The sequence below is a fragment of the Ranitomeya imitator genome, chromosome 6, assembly GCF_032444005.1.
Source record: "Ranitomeya imitator isolate aRanImi1 chromosome 6, aRanImi1.pri, whole genome shotgun sequence".
Classification (NCBI taxonomy): domain Eukaryota; kingdom Metazoa; phylum Chordata; class Amphibia; order Anura; family Dendrobatidae; genus Ranitomeya; species Ranitomeya imitator.
Genome location: NC_091287.1, coordinates 38,412,806 through 38,434,705, shown reverse-complemented (window position 1 = coordinate 38,434,705; position 21,900 = coordinate 38,412,806). Strand labels below are relative to the sequence as shown.

The 21,900-nt window shown below is 46.9% G+C and overlaps 1 protein-coding gene across 1 annotated transcript in view; it reads left to right on the top strand.

The window, feature by feature from the left end:
- The window catches only part of CUBN (cubilin), a 256,038-nt gene that overhangs the window by 203,835 nt on the left and 30,303 nt on the right, over positions 1-21,900 (top strand). The window contains exons 35-41 of the mRNA XM_069729494.1: positions 641-769; positions 3,623-3,755; positions 5,312-5,517; positions 6,652-6,833; positions 20,708-20,903; positions 21,089-21,286; positions 21,572-21,718. Of these exons, the coding sequence (XP_069585595.1) occupies positions 641-769; positions 3,623-3,755; positions 5,312-5,517; positions 6,652-6,833; positions 20,708-20,903; positions 21,089-21,286; positions 21,572-21,718 (1,191 nt within the window). The remainder of the gene's footprint in view (positions 1-640; positions 770-3,622; positions 3,756-5,311; positions 5,518-6,651; positions 6,834-20,707; positions 20,904-21,088; positions 21,287-21,571; positions 21,719-21,900) is intronic.

Here is a 21,900-nt window from a genome sequence, read left to right as displayed (position 1 = left end):
AAGCCTCTGTCACTCCAGCTCGTTTCCCCGCCTACAGCTGTCTCCTCCTGCTTGACTGACAGCCTCTCTGCTGTGTGATTACAAGCAAAAGAGGCGGCGGCACTCAATGGGTAATAGACCTGGAGTGACAGAGGCTTCAGATCTACTTTAGCTCTTCAGCCTCATTTCCATATCAGTTCAAACGTTAGTTTCTCAGTAATGGAGGAAAGGACCGGTCAGGTAAAGATATCGCAGGACTTGTCTTTGAAAGAGCTACATACATATAAATGGATTGAGGACTGAAATTCTGCTGACAGATTCCCTTTAAGGAGAATCTTTACCACGTGGATTCTCTATCAAAGGTCTTGCTTCCAGCCATCCAGTCTCCTACTTTTACACTGACGAGGGGCAAGTACCACCAAACAGCTGACTGTCAATGGGAGTCTTTTTCTTTTGAAGAAGACTGGATTTTTTGCTATCTTAATTCATTTGGAAGGTTCTCCAAAGAGTCAATATTGACTTCTGGAATTGCTACCTCTTATAGGTGGCACTATTGTTTGAAAAGGTTGTTTGATGATATTAGCTAAATATTCACATTTTGCACTATGCTTTTAGATCACTGGCCTGTGGCTTTACACGTAGCGTTTGTTCTTGTCTTTAGGTCGTTTCTGTGGTACAGTAATACCCCATCCCGTCACGTCGTTCAGTAATGCCCTGGTGGTAAAATTTGTCTCTAATAATAATACAAATATGAGGGGCTTCCATGCATCGTACTCAGCATCAGTATCAGGTAAGACTCATAATATTCCTTTAATAAGTCCTACAAGCCCCTTATTTTCATTCATTCAGGCAGTGGGTCTAGTGATTGCCTCCACCCGAAAATGTCAGTGAAACAGACAGTGACATCACTGAGCTGAGCAGAGTGACATCACTGAGCTGAGCAGAGTGACATCACTGAGCAGAGTGACATCACTGAGCTGAGCAGAGTGACATCACTGAGCTGAGCCGAGTGACATCACTGAGCTGAGCCAAGTGACATCACTGAGCTGAGCAGAGTGACATCACTGAGCTGAGCAGAGTGACATCACTGAGCCGAGCAGAGTGACATCACTGAGCTGAGCAGAGTGACATCACTGAGCTGAGCAGAGTGACATCACTGAGCTGAGCAGAGTGACATCACTGAGCTGAGCAGAGTGACATCACTGAGCTGAGCCGAGTGATATCACTGAGCTGAGCCGAGTGACATCACTGAGCTGAGCCAAGTGACATCACTGAGCTGAGCAGAGTGACATCACTGAGCCGAACCGAGTGACATCACTGAGCCGAGCCGAGTGACATCACTGAGCTGAGTGACATCGCTGAGCTGAGTGACATTGCTGAGCAGAATGACATCACTGAGCTGAGCAGAGTGACATCACTGAGCTGAGCAACATCACTGAGCTGAGCAGAGTGACATCACAGAGCTGAGCAGAATTACATCACTGAGCTGAGCAGAGTGACATCACTGAGCTGAGCAGAGTGACATCACTGAGCTGAGCAGAGTGACATCTCTGAGCTGAGCAGAGTGACATCACTGAGCTGAGCAAAGTGACATCACTGAGCTGAGCAGAGTGACATCACTGAGCTGAGCAGAGTGACATCACTGAGCTGAGCAGAGTGACATCACTGAGCTGAGCAGAGTGACATCACTGAGCTGAGCAGAGTGACATCACTGAGCTGAGCCGAGTGACATCGCTGAGCAGAATGACATCACTGAGCTGAGCAGAGTGACATCACTGAGCTGAGCAGAGTGACATCACTGAGCTGAGCAGAGTGACATCACTGAGCTGAGCAGAATGACATCACTGAGCTGAGCAGAGTTACATCACTGAGCTGAGCAGAGTGACATCACTGAGCTGAGCAGAGTGACATCACTGAGCTGAGCAAAGTGACATCACTGAGCTGAGCAGAGTGACATCACTGAGCTGAGCAGAGTGACATCACTGAGCTGAGCAGAGTGACATCACTGAGCTGAGCAGAGTGACATCACTGAGCTGAGCAGAGTGACATCACTGAGCTGAGCCGAGTGACATCGCTGAGCAGAATGACATCACTGAGCTGAGCAGAGTGACATCACTGAGCTGAGCAGAGTGACATCACTGAGCTGAGCAGAGTGACATCACTGAGCTGAGCAAAGTGACATCACTGAGCTGAGCAGAGTGACATCACTGAGCTGAGCAGAGTGACATCACTGAGCTGAGCAGAGTGACATCACTGAGCTGAGCAGAGTGACATCACTGAGCTGAGCAGAGTGACATCACTGAGCTGAGCAGAGTGACATCACTGAGCTGAGCAGAGTGACATCACTGACCTGAGCAGAGTGACATCACTGAGCTGAGCAGAGTGACATCACTGAGCTGAGCAGAGTGACATCACTGAGCTGAGCCGAGTGACATCGCTGAGCAGAATGACATCACTGAGCTGAGCAGAGTGACATCACTGAGCTGAGCAGAGTGACATCACTGAGCTGAGCCGAGTGACATCGCTGAGCAGAATGACATCACTGAGCTGAGCAGAGTGACATCACTGAGCTGAGCAGAGTGACATCACTGAGCTGAGCCGAGTGACATCGCTGAGCAGAATGACATCACTGAGCTGAGCAGAGTGACATCACTGAGCTGAGCAGAGTGACATCACTGAGCTGAGCAAAGTGACATCACTGAGCTGAGCAGAGTGACATCACTGAGCTGAGCAGAGTGACATCACTGAGCTGAGCAGAGTGACATCACTGAGCTGAGCAGAGTGACATCACTGAGCTGAGCAGAGTGACATCACTGAGCTGAGCAGAGTGACATCACTGAGCTGAGCAGAGTGACATCACTGAGCTGAGCGACATCACTGAGCCGAGCAGAGTGACATCACTGAGCTGAGCAGAGTGACATCACTGAGCTGAGCAGAGTGACATCACTGAGCTGAGCAGAGTGACATCGCTGAGCTGAGCAGAGTGACATCGCTGAGCTGAGCAGAGTGACCTCGCTGAGCTGAGTAGAGTGACATCACTGAGCTGGGCAGAGTGACATCACTGAGCTGAGCAGAGTGACATCACTGAGCTGAGCAGAGTGACATCACTGGGCTGAGCAGAGTGACATCACTGAGCTGAGCAGAGTGACATCACTGAGCTGAGCAGAGTGACATCACTGAGCTGAGCAGAGTGACCTCGCTGAGCTGAGCAGAGTGACATCGCTGAGCTGGGCAGAGTGACATCACTGAGCTGAGCAGAGTGACATCACTGAGCTGAGCAGAGTGACATCACTGGGCTGAGCAGAGTGACATCACTGAGCTGAGCAGAGTGACATCACTGGGCTGAGCAGAGTGACATCACTGGGCTGAGCAGAGTGACATCACTGAGCTGAGCAGAGTGACATCACTGAGCTGAGCAGAGTGACATCACTGGGCTGAGCAGAGTGACATCACTGAGCTGAGCAGAGTGACATCACTGAGCTGAGCAGAGTGACATCACTGAGCTGAGCAGAGTGACCTCACTGAGCTGAGCAGAGTGACATCACCAATCTCGATCGTAGGACCCAGAGGAGCTTCATCCCCACCTGCTCCTCCTGAGTGACCTCTGTATATTATGTGACCATCTTCATCTTCTCTCTTTTAGCGTGTGGAGGGACCTTACATATGGAGAATGGAGCATTTAACAGTCCCGGGTATCCAGACAATTATCCCGCCAATACGGAGTGTGTGTGGAAGATTCTCAGCTCTCCTGGCAATCGGCTCATGCTTTCTTTCATGTAAACGTCTTCTCGCTTCATATTATTTCCATTTTAACGGCCTTCCAGGAAGGAAATGTAACATCTGGCAGGAAAACGGTTATTATAAATTGGACTCTGGAAAGATAACAATCCTCCAGAGCGTAGCATTATTAACTCTGCTGTTATCGTGCAGACATGTACTCGTATGGATACATCATAAGGTGCAAGTTAGACAGGGGAGTCAACGTTAATCATTTTATGATGTGCTACAGATGCATCTAAGAAAAGTTTATGAAAGGGGTTAGAGGTGTAGTGGGAAAAAAAAGTTTCTCCACCTTGCCCATTCTATGAGTTCGTAAAAATCCACAGACTTGCATTGCCGATTTTGATCAGACACAAGGATCAAAACAGGACATGTCTCCGTATTTTTCTTGGACTTAGGCCTGTTTCACACATCAGGTTTTCGCTGACAGCACGAATCCGGCAAATGTTGAAAAAAACAGATCCATCGCAGATTGTGAAAAATTGATGAGACGGATCCGACTAGCTGATCCAGCTAATTGGATCCTAAAAAAATCTGAGCATGCGCAGTTAAAAAACACGGAATCCGGCATTTGACGGATCCAGCGCCCATAGGCTTCCATTCTAGCAAAAAGCCGGAAGCGCCGGATCTGGCACTGTCCGGTTTTTCGCCGTAGACAAAAAATGTAACTTTGTACGTTTTTTCCAGATGCCGGAAAACCCCTTTTCGCCGGATCCAGCGAAAGACGGATGAAACGTGAGGCCATCCGGCACAATCCGACGCTAATACAAGTCTATGAGAAAAATCCGCTTTCGCTGGATCCGTTTTTTTTTTTTTTAAAAGCCGGATTTAGCCTGACGGCGAAACCCTGATGGGTGAAAAGGGCCTGAGTCGTCCGAGTAAACAATAAGAAACATGTCCAATTTTGATTGTAGTGTCGGATCAAAATCTGCAATGAAAGTGTAAGGAAGGATCCATGAAAAAAATCGGACATGTGCACATCCCCAAAGATTGTCATTGGTATGAGTGCTATCCACGCAAACCACGGATAGCTCTAGTACAATACAACTGGACATTTACACAATCCCTAAGATAAAGCAAAGATTGGGGAGATTATGAGCAGGGTTGGAGGAGCCTAACAGAGTAGAAGAAGGTTGGCCGAGTTCCATGTTGGCAGCAGAAGACCATCACACTTGTCACTAGGGTCTATTGGAACCTGTTACATTGAACATGGTGCCTGATCTGTCAGCAGTATGTCATAGAGCAGATTGATAAATAGGTTTGTACGAAAATATTCAGTATTACATGTATTTTATCAGTTAAAATTTCTGTCTGTTCAGGGCTTAGACGTGAAGGGGGCAGTCCTAATCAGTCACTAATTGCCTACTCAGTATTGGGGGAGGTTCAAAAGAGTGATGTTTCCACATCATTGTGATGTTACAGACACCTAATAATTTAAGATGAAATCCCATGTTCTCCTAGGGCAGAACCTCTTCGCTCACCAGAAGGACATGTCACGTTCTGGGTATTGTTTGACCTCTTTGTTAATCTCCCTACATTACACCCCCCTCAGGTCATTCTCACTTCAGACCAGTGACAACTGTTCCAGTGATTATGTGGAAGTTAGAGAAGGAAATCACACCGGTGTATCCTTAGGACATTTCTGTGGAAACAGATTGCCAAGTAATGTCACCTCAATCATCGGTCACATCCTTTGGGTGAAGTTTGCGTCTGATGCTACTGTCAGCGGCCCTGGGTTTCGAGCCACCTTCTCCCACTGTAAGTCTGTCAATTCACCTCATTTCCATTCGTTCTCAAAATACACAATGAAAATGTAAATCAAAAAATTTGGATAAGAGATAATAATAAATGTAAAAAAAACTTACGAAAAAAACATTTAAAGGGGTTGTCCAGTTTCAGAAATCCACAATTTCCGATACTATAGTTTGTTTAAGAAAAGAACTGCACTATCCTCACCCTGTGTCCAGCACTGCTGCTTCCAGTGCCCGTTGTCATTGTCATCACGTCGACAGCATGGCATCCAGTCAGTGAGCTCAGAACGAGTGACTTTAGTAATTGGCTGCAGACAACAAGACGTTAACGCTGCAGACAATAATAAGCACTGGGAGCAGCAGCGAAGACTTAGCACTGGACTCAAGTAAGAAAGGCACAATTTGTTGTTTTTAAACAAATTTGAAGCTCGGAAAGAGGGGTTTTCTGAAACTGGAAAACACCTTTATACTGCTGGAAAGGTATAATCAAAAACTTGGCATGCTGCACAAATCAGATCTATAGAACGAATCCATATGCTACGTATCTGATATTGTAGCTCAGCTCCACTAAGGCTTCTTTTACACTTGCCGTGTTTTTGCGGGCCGTTTTTGCAGGACCAATAGAGTTCTAGGGGGACTCAAAAACGGGCCGTAAAAATTAATTTATCGGAGCGCCGTATGGCCGTATGGTCGTAAGGGCCTTATTTACGGCCGTGAAAAAAATATCGAGCCTGCTCAATATTTTTCACAGTTTATGGACACGGCCCCCATTGAAATCAATGGGGCCGCAAAAACAACAGAAGCTTGCCCAGTGTGTTGATTTTGCGGTACACCGCGAAGACCGTATTTATGAAACGCTGTATTTTTACTAGAAAGCGCCCATGTACTTCCTGTTTATCACTTCGAAAGCCTGCAGAGACATGAGATGGACCTATTCCAAACCAGAAAAACGGCGATCTGAGATTTTTGCGGCCCATAACAACGGGCCGCAAAAAACACGGCAAGTGTAAAAGAAGCCTAAGATTAATAGATTTGAGCTGTAATACTATCAACAACCAGTGGCTGGAGGTGGCGCTGTTTTGGAAAAGAAGGTATATGTCGTTTCTGTCATATCTAATCAATTTGTATTCAATACTTTTAGTATTTGGGAACAATCTAGAAGGAAGCTCTGGACAAATTGCTTCTCCGCTGTGGCCCAGGCAGTATCCTCACCATTCTGACTACACCTGGAATATCAATGTGGAATCAGGTCGCATCATTGAGATTACAGTTTTGGAGATGGACATTGAAGACCACGCAAGGTGCAACTATGACAAACTAGGAGTAAGTTTTACTCCCTATCATTTATGGAATAAAACTCTTTTGACATTATTATGGTTGTTTCATTGGGTATTCCTACTAGAAGGACTTATGTCACATCCACACCATATTATCACCACATAGTGACCTATAATACCATCTACAAGGAACAAATACCGCCACAAAATGTCCAGATCACATATTACCACCACAGTGACTGAACAATATCACATACAAGGAACAAATACCACCGCACCATATCCAGACTACATATTACCACCACATGGTGACCAACTACATACAAGGAACAAATATCAACACAACATGACCAGACCACATATTACCACCACACAGTGACCAAATAATGGCACATACAAGGAACAAATACCACCACACCATGACCAGACCACATATTACCACCACATAGTGACCAAATAATAGCACATACAAGGAACAAATACCGCCACACCATGGCCAGACAACATATTACCACCACATTGTGACTGAATACTACAATACTGATTACTAATTAAAAAAAAAACTATCACCATAAGTGCCATTATACACAGGAGATCTGTACTTAGTATGCAGTGTCTGTTTACAGGTAATACAGTGATCAACGGTGCCATTATACACAGGAGCTCTGTATATAGTGTCAGTGTACAGGTAATACAGTAATCCCCAGTAACATTATACACAGGAGCTCTGCATATAGTGTCAGTGTACAGGTAATAAAGTGATCACCAGTGACATTATACACAGGAGTTCTGTATATAGTATACAGTGTATGGTGTCAGTGTACAGGTAACACACTGACTCAGCAGTGACGTCTCAAGCTGAAGTCCTTCATCTTTGCGTTTCCTTTTAATCCAGTGAAGACCGCCATCACTTATTTCAGCCAGGACTCGTCTCTGCATAAAATAACACAGTTATCTAGAGCACCGCTTCCAGAGCACATTCCCCACATTTTCCCTTTCTTCTACACTACACATCTGAATACAGACGTTTACCCACCATTAATATATAATTGGTTATTATGCAACCCACCATTCCAAATATAAATTATAATCCGCCACTGTGCCCCGACTAACTATACATAGCCACTTTCCCCATTTAATATATAAATTAATTAGCCCCTGTACTCTTTCCCCCAATTCATTACCAGTCATTTTATCCTCAACGCCCCCCCAAGTACCTCCCGCTTTAACTCTTATCCCGATTCATTATAGTTACATGCCCCTTCTGCCTCAGTTCATTGTCTTCTCTCTCTCCCAGCCTCTATTCATTATCAACTGCTGTTCCCCAAACTCAAAATTCATTATTTGCTCTCCCCACCTTTATTACACCATTTATTACACATAATCATTTGCAGTCCCCATCACCCCCACATCATTATTTGCAGTCCCCATCACCCCTACATCATCATTTGCAGTCCCCATCACCCCCACATCATCATTTGCAGTCTCCATCACCCCCACATCATCATTTGCAGTCCCCATAACCCCCACATAATCATTTGCAGTCCACCTTACTTCATCATTTACAGTCCCCTATCCCCCGTCACTTCATCTGCAGTCCCCCTTACTTCATCATTTGCAGCCCCCTATCATTTCATCATGTGCAGTACCCCCTCAAACACACTTCATCATCTACAATCTCAATCCCCCCCACCTCACCCATTAAAAAAAAACAAAAACGTTTTTTATACTTACCTCAGTCGTTCCCGGGGCATCTAGTGTTTTTAGCAGTGAAGCACCTAGAATGCATGGGCTATAGTCAGGACCTGCAGGGAGCCCATACATTCTAGCTAAAGCCGAGCAGGAGCTGCGCAGCCGACTAGGTAAGACGGCCACGGACAGCTCCAGAAAGGCTCCCGGGCCCCAGCGCCGACGTATGTGCTGCAGTGCACGGTATTTTAGTGCACGATGCGGCACAAGAGTGGGGCCCCGGATCTACGGGCCCCTCTGTGTACTGCTGCTGACCGGGCCTCATGCAGCAGTAAGGGCAGTAATGCCCCGATGGCGGCCCTGCCTGTGTGCATTCTCATTGACGCAGAGAGATGACAGAGATGGAAAGAAAGAGAGAAAGAAAGGTGAGCGAGAGCTACACCAAGGAGAGAGTGGGGGAAAGAAAAGAAAGAAAGTAGGGTGAGAGGTAGGTACAGAGTGGGATAAAGAACGAAAGAGAAAGAAAGATTGAGAAAGATGTACAGAGAAGAGAGAGAGGAGGAAAGAACAGAAAGAAAGAGAAAGATAGGTGAGAGAGACACAGAGAGGTGAGAGGGAGGAAGAAAAAAAGCAGAGTTAGTGAGAGGTACAGAGAGAAAAGAGATAGGGGGAAAGAAAGAAAGAAAGAAAGAAAGAAAGAAAGAAAGAAAGAGAAAGAAAGGATGAGAAAAAGGTAAAGAGAGGAGGGGGAAACAACAGAAATATAGATAGAGAGAGAAAGAAAGGTGAGCGACAGGTACAGAGTGGAGAGAGAGAGAGAGTGGGAAGAAAAGAAAGAAAAAGCAGGGTGAGTGAGAGGTACAGAGAGGAGAGGGAGAAAGTAAGAAAGAGAAAGAAAGAAAAAGATGAACGAGAGGTACAGAGGAGAGAGGGGGAAAGAAAGAAAACAGGATGAGAGACAAGTACAGAGGAAATATATGGGAAAAGAACACAAAGAGATAAGTACTGTAGTAGACTAGTTATTATACTTGGTTATTATCACAATCAGAACAAACATAACTGTGATGCGGCTGCACTGCAGTTTAACGCAACCTCCAGCAGGGGGTGTTGATATGGGAAGAGAGGTTGCACACTCACAGCATAGCAACACTGAGCAGCCGCACAGGTGTCATAGGTAATGAAAGAATGGTCAGACGAGCAGAGTCAGAAACTCTCAGGAGAAGAAGTACCAGAGGTAACAGCAATGCACGTAGTCAGAGACAAGCCTGAAGTCAGAGCCAAACGGGAATGCGGTATCCATAAAGTGAGACGTAAGACGAAGTCGGGGAACAAGCCAGAAGTCAAAGCTGGTCAGGGAACAAGGTACCAGCGATGGAAAGCAAGAGGTGGGTTTCAGAGCCCAGGCCGAGTCATGCACTGTAAGGAAAACCACCAGATGAACACTAAGTCAGGGATAGGGAACGAGTCTCACACAAATATGGGAAGTCAGAGGAGGAAGGATCATCAGGGTATACGGGTCAGCTGCTCTAGCCTGGAAGCATGAACTATCACTGATGCTGTCCAGCAGACTGCAGAGGACTGAAACAGCCCAGCCAGCTCCAAAACGAGGCAGAGGGGGTTAACCCCCGCATGACCAGTCCAGAGAGAGGATAGCAGAAAACAAACTCTGGACTGGATCATGATAGTACCCCCCGCTCAATGGGGGGCCACAGGACCCCCAGGCTTCCCTGGACAACGAGCATGAAAGGCCTGGACCAACCAATCCGCATGGACCGAATGCACCGGCACCCACGACCGATCCTCATGACCGTAACCTTTCCAATGGACCAAGTACTGAAGTGAACAGAGGAGCATAGGAGAATCCACCACCCATTTCACCTCATACTCGGTCTGGCCATCCACAACAGGCAGTGGGAGCGAGGGAGATTCATCTGAAGAAGGCACCGTTGCCTTCAGAAGCGCCATATGGAACACATTGGGGATCCGCAATGACGGAGGCAAGTGCAGGCAAAAGGCCACAGGATTCACCACCTCTAAAATTTCATAAGGGGGGGAAGATCGGTGATAAAATCCATGGACAGATGAGTCCATGGTCTATTTGGAATTGGCAGTGGCACCAATTCCCCGACGGCCGATTACGGGGGTTTTTTGCGAAGGGACAAGTTTCACCGGAGGACACAAACCCAGTGACGTCAGCCAACGAGGGCCACCAAAACAGCCTAGTGATGGCTTTACGAGTGGCCGAGATTCCAGGATGCTCATCCGGAGCAGAGTCATGGAACTCCCGAAGCACCCTTAATCGATACTGAACAGGCATAAAGAGCTTATTTTCAGGTATGGATGAAGGAGCAAGAGATTGGGCCTCATGAATCTCTCGTTCCAATGCCGAGGACAACGCATTCACCACCACTCGGTGCTGAAGAATGGAGGAAGGAGGTTCAGGAGGTGATACTGGATCTATGCTACGAGATAAAGCATCAGCCTTCACATTCTTGGACCCTGGTCTGAAAGTAATAGAAAAATGAAGTTGGGAAGAAAAAGTGACCACCTTGCCTGTCTCGGAGTTAAACATTTGGCGGACTCTATGTAACACAGGTTCTTGTGATCCGTAATGACAGTGATACGATGTACAGCCCCCTCCAAAAAATGCCTCCATTCTTCGAAAGTCAATTTAATGGCCAATAGCTCCCGGTTACTCACATCATAATTCCTCTCAGCAGAGAAAATTTTTTTCAAAAAGAAGGCACAGAGTCGTAAGTTAGTCAACGTCGTGGGCCCCTGAGACAACACAGCCCTCACTCCCACATCCGAGGCGTCCACCTCTACAATAAATGATTTAGACAAATCAGGATGAACCAATACAGGGGCAGTTGTAGGATGCTAGCAGGTGCATATGATGCAATGACACACAGGAGGCAGAGCAAGGGTTAACAGGTTCTTTATACATAACAGTGATGGTATAAGCAGGGGGGTAACGGTTATGAATTTGCGGATGGGGGAAAGACAAATACAGGAGATAATGACAGGTTAACTTATCAGTCTCTGTGCGGTGGAGGAAGGTGGCTGGAAGATCAGTCGGCGGCACCACAGGCGGCGCGAGATATCTCAGATCTGTTCCCACAGATGGGCGATCCACTGTCTCCTTGCGATGACGAATCCTCCGAGTTCTTCAGCATGTGATCTCCTGATCCGAGCACACGGTGGGGTAGTGGTGATGGTTGGCGGCACAGTGGAAGAAGTAGAAAGTTCAGTAGGCAAGGCCGCAGCAGAAGCACACAGTCCAGAGGACACAGCTAAAGGCATGGCCGGTCCTTAGTAGGCACTGCAAGGATGGGACTAAGGCTACGTTCACACTAGCGTTCTGCTAGTGTGCGTCGCCTTAGCGTCGGGCGACGCAGCGGCGACGCACGCGTCATGCGCCCCTATGTTTAACATGGGGGACGCATGCGTTTTTGTGTGTTGCGTTTTGCAACACTTGCGTCTTTTTTGCCGCTAGCGTCGGACAAAGAAAACGCAGCAAGTTGCATTTTTCTTGCGTCCGATTTTCGGCAAAAAACGACGCACACGTCGCAAAACGCAGCGTTTTTGCGTGCGTTTTGCCGCATTTTTGTGTGTGTCGTGCATTGCGTCGCCGACGCAGCGGTGCGCAACGCTAGTCTGAACGTAGCCTAAGCGGTGCCCCCGTGGTGGTGAGCAGAGCCAAGGTATGAACTCTATCCTGGTACCTACCCGGTGCGGATGTCTCTCAGGGCTGAGGGTAGAATGTGTCGGCAGTCTTGCTAGCCAGGAATATAGGCACAGCTAGCTGGCGTGGGTCCGTCGAGAGGGAGTCAACATCTCACTGCTCACAAGCTTGCAAACTTGTTCGCCGCGAAGTGTCCCGTCTTCCCGCTCAGACTGCTATTTATGTCGGACCCTCCCCATCAGTCAGGTGTCCTGAACTGCTCTGGTCAGAAATCTCTTCCCCCCCGAAACAATGGTGACAGCCCCGACGGTTCCGGCCCAGACACGCAAGAGAGACCGTTAGCTTGGCTCTCCTCCCTACACAGTCATGAAACCGTTCTTCAAGGAAAAATATAGCCGCCACAGCTGGAGCGGAACGTTTTTGAGATCATCCCCCTTACAAGTTAAATCCGTGAGGGGTTTGCCCACCTGAGAAAACCCCTTAATGCATTTTCTATAATAATTAGCGAAACGCAGAAAACGCTGAAGACCCTTTAGATCTCTGGGTTGTACCCAATCCACAATAGCCCGTACCTTCCTAGCGTCCATGCGAAACCCCTCAGCAGACAAAATGACCCCAAGAAAGGAAAATTCTTGAGCAAAAAACTTCTCTTCTCCGGTTTAGCAAATAGTGAGTTCTCCCTAAGCCTCTGAAGAACCGTCCGGAAGTGGCCCATGTGACTCTGTCAGAAGAATATATGAGGATGTTATCCAAATAAACTACCATGAAACGCCCAATAAAATCTGAGAAAACATGATTCATGAAATTCTGGAACACTGCCGGTGCGTTAGTCAGGCCAACGGCATAACCAAATTTTCAAACAAACCCTCAGAGGTGAGAAATGCAGTTTTGCACTCACCCCCCTCACGCATATGGATGAGATTATATGCTCCCCTGAGGTCCAACTTAAAGAACCAACTGGCCCCCGACAATCGATTGTACACATCGGGTATAAGTGGGAGGGGATAAGTGTTTCTTATAGTGATTTTATTCAGTTCTCAAAAATCGAGGCATGGGCGTAAACCACCATCCTTTTTCTTCACAAAAAAGAACCCTGCCACCACGAGAGACAGATGGCTGAATGTGCCCTTTACAGAGGCTATCAGAGATATACTCCTTCATAGGTTGTACACACGGGCTTTGGGCAATTTGGCACCTTGAACAAGATCAATAGCACGAATGGGCGGTGTGGTGGTAGAACCTCAGCCTCCTTTTCAAAGAACACAACCTCAAAGTCCTTCTGGTACTCCGGAATACTCTCCAGACTGACGGATGACACAAGTACAGTAGTGAGGCAATTTTTACTACAATTAGGACCCCATTTAACAATGTCCCGAGATTCCCAATGTATCACAGGATTATGTAATTGTAGCCAGGGGAACCCCAACACCAGTCCCGCAGGCAGATTGTCCATAACAAAACATGAAATACATTCCTGGTGTAGGGAACCCACTTTAAGGAGAAACTCCTCTGAAACACATTTGATGACATTCTTAGCTAGTAGTGTTTTGTCAATGGCAACAACATGACTAGGAGGCTCCAGTCTAACTGTTCCTAACTTACACATGGACAGCAAGTCAGAGTCAATAAAGTTCATGGACGACCCGCAATCCACGAAGGCAGAAGTAGGCACGGAGCCACTCCCACAACAAAGTTCCACTTCCAACAAAACTTTTGGTAATGCAGAAAAAGGTACCTGAGAGTCTGGGTGATTTCCACGACAATCACCCAGACTCAGCCACTTGGTAGTCGATGGGCAGTCCTTTTTCCAAAGTCCGGGATCTCCGTAGTAAAAACACAGCTTTCCTACACGTCGCCGTCTCCTGTCCTTCTCCTCAAGGTTGGCAGCTCCCACCTCCATAGGTTCAGATGGAGGCAAAACAACAGAGCCAACAGGGAGCAACAGAACCTCTCGCTGGGTAACACCTTTCTTCCGCAGCCTCTGATCCATACAGATAGCCTGAGTGGAGGTGGATGGAGAGCCAACGCATCCTTCAGGTAATCCGACAGTCCACTCCTGAACTGACATCTCAGCGCAGAGTCATCCCAGGACACCTCAGTGGACCATCGACGGAACTCGGAGCTGTACCACTCGGCTGTGCACTTTCCCTGAACCAGACTCATAATAGTGTCCACTGTCAACCTGACATGGTCCGGTTCATCATAGATAAGTCTAAGGGCCTCAAAGAACCTATCTACCTATGTTCAGGAGCAGTAGGGGGCAGTGAGAAAGCCCAAGATTGGGGACCCTCTCTAAGTAAGGAGATAATAATCCCTACCCGCTGAGTCTCATTCCCAGATGATCGGGGTCTAAAAGAAAACAATAATTTACAACTCTCCCTGAGCGTACGAAATTTCTCTTTATTGCCAGAAAAGGTGTCAGGAAGCTTAACCAAGGGTTCGGGAGGGTGCAAAACAACATCTACTGAATCACCAGGTCGACTAACAGCATGAGGGTTGGTTCCCTGCACGGTCTTAAGAGTATGCGTCAGCTTTTTTCTTAAAGGGAACCTGTCACCCCGAAAATCGCGGGTGAGGTAATCCCACCGGCATCAGGGGCTTATCTGCAGCATTCTGTAATGCTGTAGATAAGCCCCCGATGTTACCTGAAAAAGGAGAAAAATACGTTAGATTATACTCACCCAGGGGCGGTCCCGCTGCTGGTCAGGTCGGATGGGCGTCTCCGGTCCGCTCCGGCGCCTCCTATCTTCTTTCCATGACGTCCTCTTCTGATCTTCAGCCACGGCTCCGGCGCAGGCGTACTTTGCTCTGCCCTCTTGAGGGCAGAGGATAGTACTGCAGTGCGCAGGCGCCGGAAAGGTCAGAGGCCCGGCGCCTGCGCACTGCAGTACTTTGTCTGCCCTCAAACATTGCTTTCCTCATGGGGAGAGTGATGTTATGTTTGGGGGCAAGAAGGGATAACTGTCACCAGGTAAACACAAGCATGCAACACTTTCACACTCCAGGCCACCAGGGGGAGCTTTTGATCCTATTTACTAGGTGCCTCCCCATATATATATGATAGTTTTGGAGGGAAGGGTCAGAACAGTTTTTGCCAGGAAACAGACTGGATCAGTATGAGGCAGAAGAGGGTTTATGGAGCTGTGTAGCCACAGTGCAGCAGTTCCTGGAAAGAGACTTACAGAGAGACAAATATATTGCAGAGAGCGTGTAGGAGAGCGAAGCACAGGAGAGGATTCCAGTGGGAGACCAGCCACGAGCAGGCTGCCTCCTTCTGAGGCGCAGAGACCGGTAGCCGGAACACCGAGGTTGTAAGGTCCTCTACGACTTACATCGGAGACCGGCAAGACAGCTGAACTTCACATTACCTGTCCAACTTAATACCCAGGAGACACAGTGACACCTTTAGAGCCCGGGGCGTGCTAGAGTCCCTATAAAAAGACTCAAGTCACCAGTCATGTCCTATCTTATTCGGGGACAGAGAGAGAGAACATCTGTGAGGACCTTATCTGAAGCCATAGGCAGTAAGGGACTACAACACCATGGTGCTAGAGGAATGCTTTGATTTCCACCTGGATAAAGGGACTCCTAACTTGCCTCCAAGCCGGCCGGACCCTGCCTACCCTGTGATCTGGTGCCCTGGAGTGTTCCTGCCTGAAGTTTTCAGTAAACAAGGTAAAGAGATGGCGAACCTGTGTCCCTGTTCTTTACCGCGCCATTCACCATCTTCCGTCTACACACCGGGAGCCTTGTGGATACACTTCCCCTGTGGGAAGTTATACCATCTAGCTTCCATAACATCACCCTAGTGGATCCCTCAAAGCAGCGTTGGTCCCCACTGACCGAATACCACAGGTGGCGTCACGAACATAAACAGGTATCACACAAAATACGCGAAGTCAGGGGCGGAAGGATCACCAGGGTATACGGGTCAGCTGCTCTAGCCTGGAAGCATGAACTATCACTGAAGCTGGCCAGCAGACTGCAGAGGACTGAAAAAGTCTAGCCAGCTCCAAAATGAGGCAGATGGGGTTAACCCCCGCATGACCAGTCCAGAGAGAGGATAGCAGAAAACAAACTCCTGTCTGGATCATGACTATATCATTATAAAATGTCAGCAGCTTACATTTGCTTTAAACATACAGTTGTTCTCAAAAGTTTACATACCCCGGCAGAATATTTGCTTTCTTTGCCTTTTTTTCAGAGAATATGAATGATAACACCAAAACTTTTCTCCACTCATGGTTAGTTGTTGGGTGAAGCCATTTATTGCCAAACTACTGTGTCTCTTTTTAAATCATAATGACTACCCAAAACATCCAAATGACCCTTATTCGAAAGTTCACATACCTCATTTCTTAATACAGTGTATTGCCCCCTCTAACATCAATGACAGCTTGAAGTCTTTTGTGGTAGTTGTGGATGAGGTTCTTTATTTTCTCAGATGGTAAAGCTGCCACTCTTCTTGGCAACAAGCCTCTAGTTTCTGTAAATTCCTTGGCTGTCTAGCATGAGCTGCGCGCTTGAGATCTCCCCAGAGTGGCTCAATGATATTGAGGTCAGGAGACTGTGATGGCCACTTCACTTTGTTCTGCTCTAGCCAATGACAGGTCGAGTTGACAAAAATCATAACCACAAAATAATTGAAATTAATATATATGTCTATACAGTATATATATATATATATATATATATATTCGGGCCACCATCTAGTATATATATATATATATATATATATATATATATATATATATATATATATATATATACTAGATGGTGGCCCAATTCTAACGCATTGGGTATTCTAGAATATGCATGTCCATGTAGTATATTGCCAAGCGACGTAGTGTATTGACCAGCCACGTAGTATATTGCCCAGTTATGTAGTATATTGCCCAGCCACGAAGTATATTGCCCAGCCACGTAGTATATTGCCCAGCCACGCAGTATATTGCCCAGTTACGTAGTATATTGCGCAGCCACGTAGTATATTGCCCAGCCACGCAGTATATTGCCCAGTTACGTAGTATATTGCCCAGCCACGTAGTATATTGCCCAGCCACGTAGTATATTGCCCAGCCACGCAGTATATTGCCCAGTTACATAGTACATTGCGCAGCCACGTAGTATATTGCCCAGCCACGCAGTATATTGCCCAGTTACGTAGTATATTGCCCAGCCACGAAGTATATTGCCCAGCCACGTAGTATATTGCCCAGCCACGCAGTATATTGCCCAGTTACGTAGTATATTGCGCAGCCACGTAGTATATTGCCCAGCCACGCAGTATATTGCCCAGTTACGTAGTATATTGCCCAGCCACGAAGTATATTGCCCAGCCACGTAGTATATTGCCCAGCCACGCAGTATATTGCCCAGTTACGTAGTATATTGCGCAGCCACGTAGTATATTGCCCAGCCACGCAGTATATTGCCCAGTTACGTAGTATATTGCCCAGCCATGAAGTATATTGCCCAGCCACGTAGTATATTGCGCAGCCACGTAGTATATTGCCCAGCCACGCAGTATATTGCCCAGCCACGCAGTATATTGCCCAGTTACGTAGTATATTGCGCAGCCACATAGTATATTGCCCAGCCACGCAGTATATTGCCCAGTTACGTAGTATATTGCCCAGCCACGTAGTATAATGCCCAGCCACGTAGTATATTGCCCAGCCACGAAGTATATTGCCCAGCCACGTAGTATATTGCGCAGCCACGTAGTATATTGCCCAGCCACGTAGTATATTGCCCAGCCACACAGTATATTGCCCAGTTACGTAGTATATTGCGCAGCCACATAGTATATTGCCCAGCCACACAGTATATTGCCCAGTTACGTAGTATATTGCCCAGCCACGAAGTATATTGCCCAGCCACGTAGTATATTGCGCAGCCACGTAGTATATTGCCCAGCCACGCAGTATATTGCCCAGTTACGTAGTATATTGCCCAGCGACGTAGTATATTGCCCAGTCACGTAGTATATTGTCCAGTCACGTAGTATATTGCCCAGCGACGTAGTATATTGCCCAGCGATGTAGTATATTGCCCAGCCACGTAGTATATTGCCCAGTGACGTGGTATATTGCCGAGCCACGTAGTATATTGCCCAGTCACGTATTGCCCAGAGACGTAGTATATTGCCCGGCGACGTAGTATATTGCCCAGCGATGTAGTATGTTGCCCAGCCACGTAGTATATTGCCCAGCCACATAGTATATTGCCTGGCCACGTAGTATATTGCCCAGCCACGTAGTATATTGCTCAGCCACATAGTATATTGCCCAGCCACGTAGTATATTGCCCAGCGACGTGGTATATTGCCGAGCCACGTAGTATATTGCCCAGTCACGTATTGCCCAGCCACATAGTATATAGCACAGCCCACATAGTACGGTATATTGGCCAGTCACGTAGTATATTGCCCAGCCACATAGTATATAGCAGAGCCAAGTAGTATATTGCACAGTCACGTAGTATATTGCCCAGCACAGAGCCACGTAGTATAGAGACTAAACATAAAATAAAACATATACTCACCTATAGCCCGTTGAAGTCCTGCTATACTCACCATCCGCCGCCTTTCCCGCTCCTCGCCACGTTCCTGGGATCGCTCCATTGCAAGCGGCAGCTTCCGGTCCCAGGGCTGGTGTGAGCAGGACCTATGATGATGTTGCGGTCACATGACCAGGCAGCATCAATAGTAAATAGTTGGGGACACACAGGGTTAATAGCAGCGGTAACGGAGTGCGTTACACCGCGGGCCGTTACCGCTGCCATTAACCCTGTGTGAGTGGAGGGGATTACGGAGCGGGCGCCGGGCAGTGAGTGCAGGGGAGTAGGGGAGGGACTAATCGGACTGTGGCCGTCGCTGATTGGTCGCGGCAGCCATGACTGGCAGCTGCCGAGACCAATCAGCGAACGAATAACTGTGACAGAAGGACAGACAGACAGACGGAAGTACCGCTTAGACAATTTTTATGTATATAGATATAGTGCTCAGCATAAATGAGCGCACCCTTTTTGAAAAGTATATATGGTATATGTACACTCTTCGACAAAATTGATGGTACCCTACTGTTAAAGTAAGAAAAACCCACATTGGTCACTGAAACAACTTGAAACTGGCAAAAGTAATTCATAGAATCCTAGAATGGTAGAGTTGGAAAGGACCTCAAGGGTCATCCTTCAGCACTCCAACACCCTGTTTAGTGTAGGACTCACTAAACTATCTCAGGCAGATATTCTGTCCAGCCTCTGATGGAAGACTTCAATTGAAGGAGAACTCACCACCTCCTGTGGCAGCCTGTTCCGCTCATTGATCACCCTTGATAATTTGATATTGATAACTTTCAACTTAAATTTACTGAATATCAAATTAATTTATTCAAATATATGTTTTTATTTTGATCCAACACTAAAGAGGTTGTCAATTACTTTAACATTGAGGACCTATCCTCAGGAAAGATCATCAGTGTTTGATCGGTGGGATGCGACACCCGGCATTCCCACCAATCAGCTGTTCTCGGTCTCGGCCGGAACTGCCCAGTTAGGCTACGTTCACATTTGCGTTGTGCGATGTTGCGTCGGCAACGCAACGCACAACGCAAACAAAAACGCACAAAAACGCATGCTAAAACGCATAGTTTTGCGACGCATGCGTCCTTTTTTGCCGAATTTTGGACGCAAAAAAATGCATCTTGCTGCGTCCTCTGCGCCCTAACGCTTGCGGCAAAAAAAACGCATGCATCGCAAAACGCATGCAAACTCATGTCCATGCGCCCCCATGTTAAATATAGGGGCGCATGGCGCATGCGTCGCAGCGGCTGCGCCCGACGCAGCCCGGCAGAACGCAAATGTGAACGTAGCCTTATGGAGCTGCACAGCTCCGCCTGCTGTATAGTGGCCGTGGCCGGGTACTGCACTTCCGTCCGTATTCAAATCAATAGGGGTGATGTGCAGTACCCAGTTGCTGCCACTATACAGTATATTGAGCTGCACAGCGCAGCTCCGTAGCTAAGCAGTTACAGCCGTCACCGAGAACAGCTGATCGGCGGGGATGCTAGGGGTGGCACTCCCACTGATCAGACACTGATGACCTAGGATAGGCCCTCAATGTTAAAGTAGTGGAAAACCTCTTTAAGCACTGAATTTCCATTAGGGCCTGGTCTTGCCTCTACACAGTTTGACACTATGCAATCAGTGCTTAAGATATGTAGATACAACACCCTAACGAGAAAAGGAATGGTAATACCCTTTTGCCAATTTATTCATCATTATTTTCAGGAGGAATAACAGAAGAACATCACAATACAGAGTTGTAAGAACAGATAATTTAGAATTGTTTCTTCATGGGGCTTTTTACTAAGATAGACGCTTTAGAAGAACCGTCAGGCCCATGTAACGTTTGCCCCATCCTGGCTGTGGGTTTTAGCATGCTGCCACTGCTTTTAGCTAGTGCAGCAGCTGTTTTGTATACTATAATTATGTGTTTTATTATTTGTGTGTAAAGCCGTTTTGGATTGTACTTTTTTTTGCAGATATTTGATGGACCTAACACGCACTTTCACGTGATTGGCACGTATTGTGGAGTGACCCCTCCACCTTCTCTCTTCTCCTCTGGTAGCACAGTGACAATACAATTCCTGAGTGACAACAGTATCAGCCAAATGGGGTTTCTCCTGGAGTGGAGAGCAATCAATGTATCCCCGGGGCCAGTACCCACCATAGCTCCAGGTATAAATCCTAGCTGCCTGTAAGGAATTAGGAAAATATCATAGATTTTGCAACAACTTTTTTTTTAGTAGTTTTAACAAAGCTTTTGGTATCAAAATTTGAGATTGGGGGCGCTATTTCATTTTTCATCTCTAGGTCACCTGACAGGGCTGATTTACTACTGCCGTTTATTCATTGTATCACAGGAGCATGTGGTGGAGCTTTACGGACCGGAGAAACACCATTATTCCTTTTCTCTCCTGGGTGGCCCAATATGTACCCACCAAGAATTGTATGCACCTGGGTGATCAGGTCTCCCCAATCCACGGTGGAGCTGAATCTCCTGTCAGTGGATATTGAAGCACACACCACTTGCAGTAGTGACAAGCTAGTCATCAGAGACGGTAAGAGATTATTCTATAAAGAATATAAAAATAGTGAGTGTCAACCATTTATCATCATATTTTTTTGTGATTTTGTACTTCACCCTTCTGAAGCAGAGATTCAATCTCCGAGACACCACTAGAAGGAGCACAGTCTGCATTAGGCTCCCGTGCTCCCTCTAGTGGTGACTGCGGACATCCAGAATGTTATCTATTAAATCAATGTCTATCCGTTATCATTATTGTTTTTGTTAATATAACTTTCTAATATTGTTATTATATTGTATTATTTTTTTTGTCATCAAGGAGACAACAACATTGCCCCCATACTTGCCACTATCTGCGGTCGAGAGATTCCTGGACCAATTCGATCATCTGGTGACGCTATGTTCTTGTACTTTGCTTCTGATGGAAGTGTTTCTGGAAGAGGGTTCAATGCGTCTTATCACAAAAGTAAGGTTTCTTTAATCTTATTCTGTACATCTTGGGTTGGCGACTGACTCTGCCCCCCTTGGTATTAATTGGAAAGAACTTGTTCAGCACTTCCCGCCCCTGAGGAGCTGTATTCATACAAGGGGTGAGGAATTGGCAACGTGTTATAGTAAGAGGACCTCATCCTCCATAACAGGGGTCTC